Here is a 13339-nt window from a genome sequence, read left to right as displayed (position 1 = left end):
GAGCAGGTGGAGGACGATAGGAAATGTAATTAGAGGAAAAGGGAAGACTGTCCTTTAAACGGGGAATGCCTTGAAAAAGAGATAGTTTACCAGGCTAAAGTAGAGACAGGGGACAAATGCGAAACGTATGTAGGTCTAACAACAAACGAGTTTAAGACAAGATGGAGAAATCACGCTTCTTCATTTAGAATTGAAAGTAGGAGAAACGAGACGGAATTGAGTAAGCACATATGGCAGTTAAAAGATAGGAGAATCAATTACACAATAAGTTGGAAGATAATAGCTAGAGCAAAGGCATATTCTAAGGAAGATAAAAGATGTAATTTATGCACTACACAGAAACATTTTATAATTATGAAGCCAGAGATGGTAACACTTAACAAGCGAAACCAGCTGGTTTCCACATGTAGGCGTCGACGCAAATTCATTCTAAAGTTATTATTAGGGGATTTAAACGGTACGCGCATAAAGCGCGCGCACCGTTTGTAACGGCTTTTCAATTCATGCACATTTTATACGTGGATAAACATTGATGTTCATTGAATGTTAGTTTAATTGAGGAGTGGACTAACGGCAACGTTGGTCTACGAAACTTTGCATTAGTCATAAACAAAAGTCTGTTTTGAAAATAAGCGCATTTGGAAAATACCACAGTTTAGTCTTCTATGCCTGCTAGACTGTGTACAGAAAGTTAACTATAGACTATAATTTTCCCATATCCCCCCTCCCCCTACAGAAGTAAGTTTACTTTCGGTTCTCCAAACGCAGGAAAAAAAGTTTTGCAGCATATTTTCTTGTAACGTTTTAATGGCAAAAACAACTTGGAATTTGCACATCTCCATAGACACTTCACTAAAACGAATGAATGAATGACCAGAATATACATATATACTGCACTTGCTCGAGCACTCCACTGCTCAATGAGAACAACTTCTAGTTTTATTAATATACTATTATTTTGAAACAAGTTTATATGAAAGTTATGAAGAAAGATCAAGTTGATGAGTGATTCAATTCATGGAATATTACGCTCGTCTACTGTAGAGGACTTTCTTGAATCACCGGCGAATATTTAGCTTGAATAATGTACGCTCCTGTGAAGTAGAGCACTGTTTTGTCGATGAACCAAAAATGGACGGAACTTTGTTCAACTGCTAAACTAAATGCATCCCTGTGGCATCGAAAAGGGACTACAAGAAATGCGTGATCGAGAAGACAGATATTATGTAGTTATTTTTGTTCAATTTCAGTGATGCGGCTTCGATTAGAGATTTCTTTCCCCCAACAAGAAAATACTGCCGACATAAATTCAACACGAAAATTTCGTTGTTTGTTGTTGAATTTGTGTCGGCTGTCGGCAGTGTTTTCTTGTTAAACAGCACAACGGTCTCAGAGCGGCATGAAAGAAATCGCTAATTTTAGCCGCATCACTGCGCACAAAAATAACTACTCGATCATTAATCTACGTATAATTCCAGGGATTCATTCGGTGCTAGTTATGTAGGGGTTTGTAAGGGTTCGTTTTAATGCAATGTTTTTATGTCGAATTGCTGTTCCGAAGAACACATGAAGTTCTAAAAAGATTCTCTTTTTCACAGCTAAACGTTTTTATATGAAACACTTACGCTACGAGGCTACTTTTTTTGTGAAAACTTGCGTGTACGAATTGTCTCGAGCATTGACCAAAAACTGCGAGCGCATCGAAATTTCGGGGGACCATTCGGGGGCCCTCAAATTCTAACAGTTTTTGGTAGTTTGGAATTAACGACGAAGTTCTTACCTCCGGTCATATATAACTGTTTCAGGTAGTTTGGAATTCTTACTAGTAATGTCCGCTATTTAGAAGTAATAAAACTAAAAACTATAAACAGCTTATAAGGCTGTCTTCGCTCTGTAACACGTATACACCTATTTCAATAAAAGTTGTCAGTGCAAATGACAAATGTCGATTGGCAAATGGCAGTCCTACGACCGAAAGTAACCATGACGTCTCGAAGAATACTAAATCCAAGAGAGCATAAGATAAGGGAGGGTATTACCCGCGCGCCATGTCGATTCCGAATCTGGCTATTTTTAGTAACCACCACCCCACCACTGCGCGTGAGGATTTGCTCCTTTTATTTTGTCCTACTCCCCCGCGGGTTGCGTGTTGTTGTTTTGCCAACTCGATAGGAATGAAAAGAGATCACGTAAAATAACTTGGAAAAGAAAACAAGTCTAACTTAAGTAAGCAAGATTGGCAAATATACTCACAGAAAGCTAAATCCCTGAATAGTTTGACTGTTTTGTTTGTCTGAGCGACAAAGTCAAGTGAAGAAGAAAGAAAAAACCGACGAGCGGTAAAATGGCTGTGATACCGCGTTTGATTCAAATCCCGACCCCAGCTTGTATAATAACAACATAATAATTTACATATAATAATAACAACATCAAAAAAGTACAGTAATATCTCCCTCTTTATTTTCTCACTATTACCAAAGCTAAGATACTTAAGCTTGCTGGCTTTGATAAAAAAAAAAAAACGAAAAATTAGTACCCATAAGCCATTTACCATTTGCCTTTCGCCATTTGCACTGACAACCTTTTGTGAAATAGGTATATATATAAACATACAACCTTTCTGCAGTGCTTGCTTACTACAGTGGAATATGGCTTTTCTAAAGTGTAAATGCAGCCCCATTTATGTATTTTTTAAAAATAGATGACAAAAAGGTGTCACTGGGTAACATAAAATATTACTCATTTACTTGACAACTTGCTGACTGTAATCTACTTATTCACCTACTAATGACCAAAATGACTTACGTATATGATAGTTATGACACTGTTGTGTGCGCTGCTCCTCTGGATGAATCATGGCGAGCATCAGTAATAATACACTGCAAATACACAAGACAGATCCGCAAATTATAATAGTATCCCAATCAAGATTTCCATGTAAATCAGGATAATCCTGATGAAATAAAGATGATTTGATGCTCTTTTAATAATTTCAAGCTTACATCCCCATGGTTCTTGTAATCTGGGGTAGCCTCTACTTCTTGTCTTGCCTCTTCCATTGACCTCTTGCAGACTGCCTCCACACACTCAGAGTAGTGCAAGGTCTCATGAACTACAGGAAATAACATATCAATTTAGTTTTCAGTAGACCTATTCCATGTATAAGTATAATTGAATTGTAATCCATGTGATGGTAAGTATACTAAAGCATTTTTTATTTCTTATAGTCAAGATGGGGTGTGTTACAGATATGTGTATCTTTTTTATGCTGCTGTTGTTTGATCAAGTGGATATGAGCTAGCCTCGTCCCTTTGCTTCTCGGCGGGCCTATCACGCTCTAGATGGCTATGACGTCACTGGCCCTTCCTGCTCTCGCCCCCGTTCCCCCGAGAAGCCTGGCAGATTCTTCCGAAAGCGCCACAAATGGCGTCTATCCCTTTGACTGAAGCGACGTCATTTTTGGCAGCTCTAAAAAACATGCTTTCTATCATCAAAGCTTTAAAGGTACGTGTTTATTTTAATAAAGTATTTATTATTCATAAGATATTCAGATCGTAAGATATGAAAAAAAATTTTTTTTGCGTGAAAAATAAGCAATATTTGGGAGGATACTAACCGAAATTTAACTACTCGCTCGAATCCCTTGTTATGAGAGCGACCTCATGTTTGGCACAAAGATAAACAGCTTTAAGTAAATCCTCCAAATCAGAAATGCTCCTTTTTTTCATAAATTGTCTATAAACCATCGCACTGTGGCTAAAGACACCAATTAAGTAAGGCTTTCGAAAATTAATTCGCACTTTGCGACTCGACTTGAGTTGTAGTAGAGTTCAAACAACGCTTCTTTCTTTTCAACAGATTATTGACAGTGTCACGTAAATTTCGTTAAAGCATACAAGGAACTGAGAAGTTATATCTCTTGTGTAGCTTTTAATGCATTGTCAAAAAACCCATTCATGTTATTGTTGTCACAGAGTTTTAATCCAACTTTTATGCATATTGCCTTTGCTATGTGAGATATTATTTATATCTAAGGCCCCAACACTCTGTGATTACCAGCCATTGAGACTAATGATTTATACATTGATACTAATCGACTAAATAACTTTCTCACTGTAAAGATGGAATATATTTTTTATATCCATTTGAAATTCATTGTAAAAAGTAGTGTAAGGTATTTCATATAGAGACATCCCGTTCATTCTGAAACTTACTGTAATCTGTAAATCAAATACAACATATACATACATGCAAAGGGAAGTGTGTATCCTATAAGCATATTATCTTTTTTGCAGAGTAAGAAATACCACATTTTCTTCATGGATCAGCAGCTGGATATCCCACCAGTTATAAGTCACCAAGATTTGCTGCCAAAAAGTCATTACAGCGACATTCGAGCCAAGAAGTCCAAACATCATTTACAAATATGCACATGAATGCTGTTAACATCCGTTGATCTAGTATCCCTCCTCCCTTTAACATTTTTATGATCCTCAAAATGAAGCGTCCAGCCATCTAACCTTGGGACTGGGTGATGACTTGTTCCTCTGCGCCGGGTCACGTACAGGGACGAGTCGAAGGGAGCTGCTAAAGACGATAGACACTCTAAGTTTTCCCGACGCTGCCATATCATCGAAACATAAGAGCTTTTTAAAAATGGGGCATGTTCCTCTTGTCCCATTAACTTGTCCCATTTACTTCATAATATTATTGCCTAACGTAGTAATTAGATACAGGACTATTTGCGTTTTTCATTGTCTTTATATTAGAATTAATAAGGGGAAAAGAACAAATTATTCCTCACTGTACTTCAGCCTTTCTTTAAACGATTTACCACTTTTATCCTTTTAATCCTGGTACTCAATTTTCCTTCATTAGAGCGGACCTTCCAGTCGAGTGGGGATGTGGGGTGGGGTTCCCCTTTTGGTCAGCGGCGCCATCATGGCTGCCTAGTGTGTTTTCGTCTCTTTGTTTCGTCGTCTATATTTGCCCACTCCTATCTTCCAACGCCTATCATGGGGTCTGAGAACTTGGTTAATGGCCGGATGGTGCTCCTTGTGTGGTTGTTGACTCGTTTTACCACCATTTGTCTGCTTTCTGGACGTCCTGTTACTGGACCGATTGCTGGCCACACTCGGAGTCGCCATTTTGACTCGGTGAATTCAACTCACCCGAGAATTGTCTACAGCGGTTCCTATCTGAGATCTATAGGAAAGAACCAGCCAAAGCAACATTTAGACAGTGATATATGGAGTAAACTTGGCGATTTGGGAATTCGTAAACATTTTAGAGGAAAACGTGGAGGCCGAACCAAAACCAGTGTTGGTAACCCTGTGGCCCAGTCCACAGGGATCCCGTCGAATGCCAGTGAGACAACGAACAGCGACATATCCTCCATTAACCTTCCAGCAGTAGTCCCCTCTCTACTGGTAAGCAACACCCGGTCACTTGCCCCGAAAATCAGTGAGCTTCAATGCGTCGCGTCCCAGAATTCTGCCGACCTCGTGTGCATAACAGAGACATGGTTGACAGATAATAACCCAAACGATGCTGTCGCATTGAGTGGATATAATTTGTTCCGAAAAGATCGTGGATCGCGAGGCGGTGGAATAGCTGTCTATGTGAGCTCCTCTATACGGGCAAGGAGACTCGAAAGTCATCAATTGAGCGAGACAATCACTGAGTCATTGTGGATAAAATTGAGGCCAACAAGACTACCTCGGCCGATATCTGCTGTGTTTATTGGTACAGTGTACCACCCTCCTCATGCCAGCGCAGAAGACAACAACAGACTGCGTGACCACATCCAGCAGGTCGTGGATGCCTGTCTCCTCCAACACCCCGATTGCTTGATCTGCGTCGTGGGAGATTTCAACCCAACATCTACTAAGTTTTCTGCGTCGTCCCTGAAACAAAGTTGCGGCCTTGTGCAAATCATCAATATAAGAACGCGGGATACTGGAACACTCGATTGGTGTTTCACCAATAAATCCAAATGCTTATCTACCCCTATTCAACTCCCGAAACTGGGAACTAGCGATCACTACTGCTTCCTAGTTGAAAATAACCGTCCACGCATAAAACCAACTAAGACAGTAGTTACCAAACGAGATACAAGAGCCAGCTGTATCCGATCGTTTGGTCAGTGGATAACATCTTACTCCTGGGATGAACTGCATAATTTAACATCGTGTAGAGAGAAATTCGAGTGGTTCTACAGAAAAATAATGGAAGCGATTGATAAATTCCTTCCGATGCGCTCAGTGCGCATGCACGCTACTGACAAGCCTTGGCTCACTACTGCCATTAAGATCGCAATATCAAAACGCCAGCGATATTTGTCAAAATACGGGAAGGAATCTGATCTCTTTAAATCATGGAGAAATAAAGTCCAGAGGCTGGTGAAACAATGTAAGGGGTCATTCTTTGACACTAAAGTAAAATCCTTGAAGGACACAAATACCTCGCGATGGTGGAAGGAAGTTAAAAATCTATCGGGTATCTCGAGTACTGAGGGTCAATGGTTCCGTCAACTCATTAATGAGTCTGAGTCAATTACATCGTTGTGCGAAAGAATCAACACCTTCTTCTGCAGCCTGACTTCAGACTTCGTCCCTTTCACTACTGATGATATCCTCGGGATCCCTGTGGATGAGTCCGCGATCCCAACTGACCTGTACGTCTCTTCGCGGGAAGCCGGTATCGCCTTGCAGTCGATCAAGCTGAGGAAAGCAGGAGGCCCCGATGGAATCCCAAACATCATATTGAAGACCTTTTCTTTCGAACTCGCACCTGTCATTGCAGAGATCTACAATGCATCGTTGCGTGAGGGCTACCTCCCACCTTTGCTCAAGTCGGCAGCTATCACTCCCATCCCAAAGCAAAGACCACCAAGAACAATAGATAGCGATTTAAGACCTATTTCCTTAACATGTCAAATTTCTAAAGTTCTAGAAAGCTTCACGTTATCTAGAATGCTGCCGAAATTGCTTCCTAAGCTAGACACCAAACAATTTGCAGTTGCCGGGCGATCCACTGATCAAGCCCTAGTCTTCTTGCTTCATCTAGCCCTCGAAGTGTTAGACAGAGGTAATTGTTCCATTCGCTTCTTTTTTGCTGATTTCAGAAAGGGCTTCGACTTAATCGATCATAAGATATTACTATCTAAGTTATCCTGTTCTGACATGCACTCTAGCTTAGTAAGGTGGGTTGCTGCTTTCCTATTAGAAAGGTCGCAGTTTGTCCAAATAGGCACGTTTAAATCTCAACCTAGGAAGCTTAATGGGGGCATCCCACAAGGCACAAAATTAGCGCCTATATTATTTGCTGTAATGGTGAACGAGCTTGTCGACAAATGGAGCTTGAGGGCAAAGTTTGTCGACGACCTTACAGTAATGGAAGTTATTCCCAGGAATTCACCATCAATAATGAGGTATATTGTGTCGGATATCCAAGAATTTGCCAGTAATAACAACATGCAACTTAATCCAACGAAATGCAAGGAGATGCGTGTAAGCTTTCTTCACTACAATAGCTGCGAGCTTCAACCCATTGCGACCGGTGGCACCTATATTGAGGAAGTGACATCATTTAAGCTACTCGGCGTGTACATTTCCAACGATCTGACATGGGCTGCTCACTGCGAGTACGTAGTGAAGAAAGCTAACAGGCGCCTTTACGCAATAAGGCAACTCAAGAAGAGTCGTGTCCCACAAGGGGACCTTGTTAGCATTTACTGCTGTCTCGTGCGCTCTATCCTGGAGTACGCATGCGTAGTCTTTGCCAACCTTCCAAAATATTTATCGCAAGATCTGGAGCGGATCCAGAGGCGCGCTTTGGCTATCATATTCCCATTTATCCCCTATGCGGACGCGCTGGCCAAGGCTGGTATTTCCACCCTTGAGGAGCGCAGGAAAATAGCATGCAGTAAGTTTATCCGTAAGGTCACTCCTGACAATCCACTCCATCTCCTAATACACAAACGCATAATTAACCAGTCCTCGCACTACAACTTAAGACCTAAAGACCATGTCACTCTAGCAACCAAAACCGACAGGTTCGGAAATTTTGTTAGCGTAAAGTTTGCAACCTCAGGCTTGGAGTGAATTATCAATATATCATGTGTAAATTATATGTTAATTATATATTTATATGTATGCGTAATTGACCGTCACTGTAATTCAGTCCATGGACTGCGAAAGTGAAAAATAAACTAATTATAATATAATAATAATAATCCCCCTTGCTTCATGATCGTGCACCCCCTATAAACATTTCGAGGCGTGCTTCAGCTCTGTGCTATTTGGTTCTAAAATCGACCCCGGATAACTTTGAACCCTGAGTAACATGGACCTTTAGCTACTACTTCAAACTGTGTATACATTCTTTATATTTATGTACCCTCGGTAAGTCGAAACTAAAGTGTCACGAAAAATTGGTGCAGGTGCAGGTATCTCATGGAAAAAGGATAGCATTCACACTCTATACACCCCCCCCCGCCACTTCCGAGAGTGGGTGACAATATAGAAACTACCGAAACTAGCAAACGCAGCCCCTCGCTCAATCATGATTCAGAACACTTTTTTCCACCTTCAATAATATTGACCCTTTTGTCACGCAACTGCTGTCATGTGACATCAAAATAATTTCCATTTTCCATACGAGCCCTGACTTTGTGCTAAGCAGAGAAATGCCGCGTATTTTCTTTCACCTTTTAAAAATGGGGCATTAGAAATGTACGCAGTACCTCTTGTCCCATTTTTTTTTCATTAATTAGATACAGGACTATTTGCGTTTTTAATTGTCTTCATATTATAATTAATATAAGGGGAAAAGAAAAAAATATTCCTCACTGTACTTCAGCCTTTCTTTAAACGATTCACCACTATTATTCTTTTTTACAAGCTGTTTTGTTTTTACAGTTTTAGTAAATACGTGCAACATTCAAGTTCTTTTTGCGAAAGGTAGAACGACCTTCTACTTTCTGCTACAAACATTTTCAACTTGCAACATTTGTTTTTTGTTGCGAAAAAAGTTGGATGATTTTGTTGCTCGTATTACCGTACAAAACTAAAGAATGTTTACTGCTCACACTCTAATGCCCGCACATATTCTGTTCAGAAAGACAATAAGGATGCAGTATCTCATGTTTTGAGAATTTAAAATCTGTCTTGAATTGCTTCAAATTGCAAACAATTCAAATGCTTCACATTTCGATAATCAGATTGCCGTTTACGCAAGGACGAGGCAAAATTACAATGTCCAACTTGCATAGCAAGCCGTTTTTTTTTTCGATGGGGGGGGGGGGGGGGGGGAGAAAGACGGAGACGAGGCACGAGCCCTAGGAGAGACTAAACCGCGGTGCGCATGCGAAGGAGAGGAGGGAAGGGGACTATTCCGAGTACAAAATAGAGATCTGGGGCTTCACCCTCTAATACCAAATACTCGCAGTATCTCCAAAACGTTTTCTTTTCTTACGGTATTAAACATTTGTGCATTTGATAAATCTCACCTAAAACTGCGCAAATTATCCCTAAAAACATTTTTTTTCGCCAATTAATTGTGGGTATGATCCTGATATATTTGATAATTCCCTATGTGGAAACTAAAAAGGTAAAAAAGTTGTTCTTTTATTTATTTTAAACCCCGTAATAATTACTATAACATATCTTCTTCTTCTCAGGCTCCGTGAACTTTATATTCATTCGTTGAATAATAATAATTGTTTGCCTTCGTTACACTTTGACCTCGATTCAATAAATAGCGATTTAGTCGCGATGACGTAACAAGATGCATTACGTCGCTGAGTGTTATAGCCGGCATCAGCTCTAAAATACCTACATTTTGAAATCTTCATTTCATAACCATCCCAATTTTATTTCTTTTAAGTTTATTTATTTAGCTTCGCACATTTAAAAAAAATAGTCCCGTACATACATGTAGCTACTGCAGCAAGTATTTACAACTGTAATGTTATCATATACCTCTAGGTTATTTCTTTGTATCATCATACTATAAAAAGTATTGATGAACGGTAGACTCCCAAGGATTAAAAAAAAGAAGAAACATCGAACCCGTGGGCCTTATGCAAACTACGGACTCCGATCACCGACCTAAACCACGAAGCCAACACCATTAAATAATGATTCTAAAAATAATCTTATTAGTGTTTGTATTGAACTGTTCGAAAAGACACGTCGAGCATGTCGAATTCCAGTTACTTTTTCTTTCACAAACATGAAATACCTGCTACAATTTATCACATAACTGTTGTACAATATGTATTTTGCATAATAATGTAAAAAGTGCAAAATCATCATTTCGAATCATTCGATAAGTAAATTTGCGGGGGCATGTTTTTGTACGAAATAATATGTTTGAACCTACACATAACCTCAAAAAAGCTTTGCAACTTGATTTAAAGTCAAAAGGAATCGGATACGGGCGAAAAAACCTGAGCTTAAATACTCGAAATGACCAAATTAGAGCGTGTTTACATGAGCTCGTGTGTTTCGGCACGTATTGCAAACTCTTTATAAATCAATAACTTGACGTAAAGTTTGAACGATCATAACCCGGAATGTGAATGGAATGCAGCCGCGTTCGAGTTTATCAAACCAAGCTGCCATAGAAGCGAATATGTAAGAATTTTTTAACAAACCCCAAAAGCTTTTGATTGCTGGCACTTCGTAACGATCATATCCCGAAGTGTATCCGAAGTCAAATTTGCCCAGCAAAACCCGCGGCAAATCTTACTTTTTTTCGTCGTGATGACATAGTAGCTACTCGCACATGCGCACAGAAAGTTTATATTTTATTTTTAGATCACTCGTTTCGTAAATGAGGAAAGCCCCTAGCGACACGCACGTCGCATTCTGATTGGATGTCCAAGGGGAATCCCCTGACCTCTTGTTTATCCCCTTTTAAGCTTAATGCCAAGCCCTAGAAATACCAGTCGGGTTGATATTTAGCAGGAACGATGTTGATCGCAATTCTGTTCCCGTGTCTTCGCCGCAAACAGCTCATCGCTGTGCTGTTTAGCGTCCTCGTGCTTACCCAAGATGTCCTTGGTCAGTCTACGGCAGAGAAAAGCAGAAGAAAGCGCTACAAAAGCTCATTCGAAGGTCTCTTTAAAGGAGCGAGAGAGATAATCAAAAGCATGACCTTAATGGCTGATGTGAAAGACAAGGAACTCCAGACGACAGCGCAAAAGGCTCTCCAATTCGCTAAAGCTAATCCTGATAAAATTGCTCTTGCTGCTGCGATAGCAGCCTCCTCGTGGCTTTTATACGATAGCATTACAATCGGATTCGAAATCGAGGGATTTTTCGACGAGGTCCATGAGCTAAAAGGGCAATTCAATAAATACAAAATGAACACAATACCAAGGCTTCAGGAAGTTTTCAAGAAACTGCAAAGCAAAGAAAGCTTGAAGCATGATCAGCTGAAGGAATACCTTCGCAATATAGCCAAGGAATTGGATCAGTACTACGAAGATCTTCAGAATATCATCGACACAGTCTTATATGACGTCAACACCGCTAAGCCCGATGCAGTCATCAATGCAGCCTTGTCTGGTGCTTTAGCTGTTGGTGCAGCCACTGCTTTGATAGCTGGGGGTCCTGTGGTCTTGTCTTTAAGAATGTACACTGCAGGCTGTATGGTCGTTGGAGGTATATCTGATTCCTTCCTTCCTTTTTTCCTACCTCTTTTATTTATTTATTGTTATTATGCTTTGAAATTTTCAGATTTTTAATTTTTAGAGGCAAACACAGATAATAGAGGGATAATAGAGGCGAGGGGGGAGAGGGGGGGGCGTTGGCCGAGGGGGAGGGAGGAAGAGTGACAGGACTATACGGGATCCTGGAGAGAAAATAAATTGGTTAAGAAGAAAGAAATAGCACTCAATATTGCTGCTAGTACCATAATAATGGTCATTCCTTCAATTAAATTCTAATCCCTAAAAATAACCCATTACAAAATTTTGACCGATTTTGCTTTAGTCAATATAAAAAGATATGAAAGTCACTCCTCTAGCCGGGATTCTAGAAAACGTTTGCTGTCACTAATGAACAGGTATTAAATAACTGAAAATACAACTTTCTTTTTGCACCAGGCATTAGTTCAGCTGGTACAGCACTATCACTGAAGAATGCCCATGACCTGATGAGAGTCGAGGAGAAACTGAAAACTCTAAAGTCGGAGGTTATGGAGCTTCGGAACCTGGTGAATAAAAGGATGTTGGATATCCTATTGTTCGTGTGAAGTAATGCCGCCATAGTGATAGGTGTCATAACATTTGGCGGCCAACCTCACTGAAAACACTGCTTTGTAGACTAACATTTGATTGCGTTATTAGGGGCACATTATGGGGCTTTGTAGACTAACATTTGATGGCATTATTAGGGGCACTTTATGGGGCTTTGTAGACTAACATTTGTTGGCATTATTAGGGGCACATTATGGGGCTTTGTAGACTGACATTTGATGGCATTATTAGGGGCACATTATGGGGCTTTGTAGACTAACATTTGATGGCATTATTAGGGGCACATTATGGGGATTTGTAGACTGACATTTGATGGCATTATTAGGGGCACATTATGGGGATTTGTAGACTGACATTTGATGGCATTATTAGGGGCACTTTAGGGGAAGGGGGCTACGGGTCTGTTTAGGCTATAACTGTAACCGGAATTTCAGAGAGTTTAGTCCATGCAGGCATACAAATCTGTAATAAAGAGTCACCCCTCGTCCGAGCTTTTCTGATTAGTAATAGCTACCGTTAATGCTGTACACAGGGAAACGCTGGAAACCATTTGTTATAATTAACTGAAACTATACTATGTTCATTCATTCCTCAGGGCCATAGCAGGAGGTGGGGCGCTCCCCCAATAATTTACAAAAATTATAAGGAAAGGACCCCCCCCAATATTTCATTAACGTTTTTGTATTGTGCCTCCCCCAAGCCGATTTTGCCATTAGGCTTGCATCTATTTTATACATAATTAAGACACTAAATAGTCATTTATGGCAGAAAAGATCAAAGAAAACCAAAAGGCTTTTATAGCGAATGAGCTTCCCATAAATAAAACGAATAAATTTCCATGCTAAGAGTAACGGCGGATCATATATATTTTTTTTATAAAAGAGAAGACAAAGGACAAAAGCGAGATGACAAAACAAGAAGAAAGAAAAGGCACAGTTGTCAAAATTTCCATATAGACAGAAGATATTCCTTTTTGGTTTGGATCGGGTATTCGTACCAAGACGTAGGGGCCTAAAGTGGTATGGTAGTGAGGTGGGTGTGATAATATGGTGTGGTGATGTTGGAGGGTGA

The 13339-nt window shown here is 40.1% G+C and overlaps 2 protein-coding genes and 2 long non-coding RNA genes across 4 annotated transcripts in view; 2 read left to right on the top strand and 2 right to left on the bottom strand.

Moving 5' to 3' along the window:
- LOC5502009 overlaps window positions 1-2021 on the bottom strand; it is a 44000-nt gene extending 41979 nt beyond the window's left edge. Inside the window, exon 1 of the mRNA XM_048728636.1 lies at window positions 1781-2021. Coding sequence (XP_048584593.1) covers window positions 1781-1790 — 10 coding nt within the window. The 5' untranslated portion in view covers window positions 1791-2021. The remainder of the gene's footprint in view (window positions 1-1780) is intronic.
- Window positions 2022-2440: 419 nt separating this feature from the next.
- Window positions 2441-3233, bottom strand: LOC125567869. Its single transcript, XR_007311848.1, has 2 exons — window positions 3003-3233; window positions 2441-2879 (listed from the first exon to the last, which is right to left on the bottom strand). It is a non-coding gene; the product is annotated as an uncharacterized LOC125567869 (long non-coding RNA).
- LOC125567870 lies at window positions 3233-4741 on the top strand. Its single transcript, XR_007311849.1, has 2 exons — window positions 3233-3504; window positions 4296-4741. It is a non-coding gene; the product is annotated as an uncharacterized LOC125567870 (long non-coding RNA).
- A 6194-nt stretch (window positions 4742-10935) lies between these two features.
- On the top strand, window positions 10936-12755 carry LOC116609454. Its single transcript, XM_032370281.2, has 2 exons — window positions 10936-11672; window positions 12116-12755. The coding sequence occupies exons 1-2, from the start codon at window positions 10979-10981 to the stop codon at window positions 12262-12264; spliced, it is 843 nt and encodes a 280-aa protein (XP_032226172.1). The 5' UTR covers window positions 10936-10978; the 3' UTR covers window positions 12265-12755.
- Window positions 12756-13339: the final 584 nt, after the last annotated feature.

The sequence above is a fragment of the Nematostella vectensis genome, chromosome 6 (genome assembly GCF_932526225.1).
Source record: "Nematostella vectensis chromosome 6, jaNemVect1.1, whole genome shotgun sequence".
Classification (NCBI taxonomy): Eukaryota; Metazoa; Cnidaria; class Anthozoa; order Actiniaria; family Edwardsiidae; genus Nematostella; species Nematostella vectensis.
Note: the sequence above shows the minus strand (reverse complement) of the source record. Positions and strands in the feature narration are given on the sequence as shown.

What these genes read in the sequence shown, in the direction of transcription:
- LOC116609454 (XM_032370281.2), top strand. Translation starts at nt 10,979, where the DNA reads ATGTTGATCGCAATTCTGTTCCCGTGTCTTCGCCGCAAACAGCTCATC. An exon ending in AGGCTGTATGGTCGTTGGAG is followed by an intron (nt 11,673 to 12,115) that starts GTATATCTGATT and finishes TTTTTGCACCAG; the next exon opens with GCATTAGTTCAGCTGGTACA.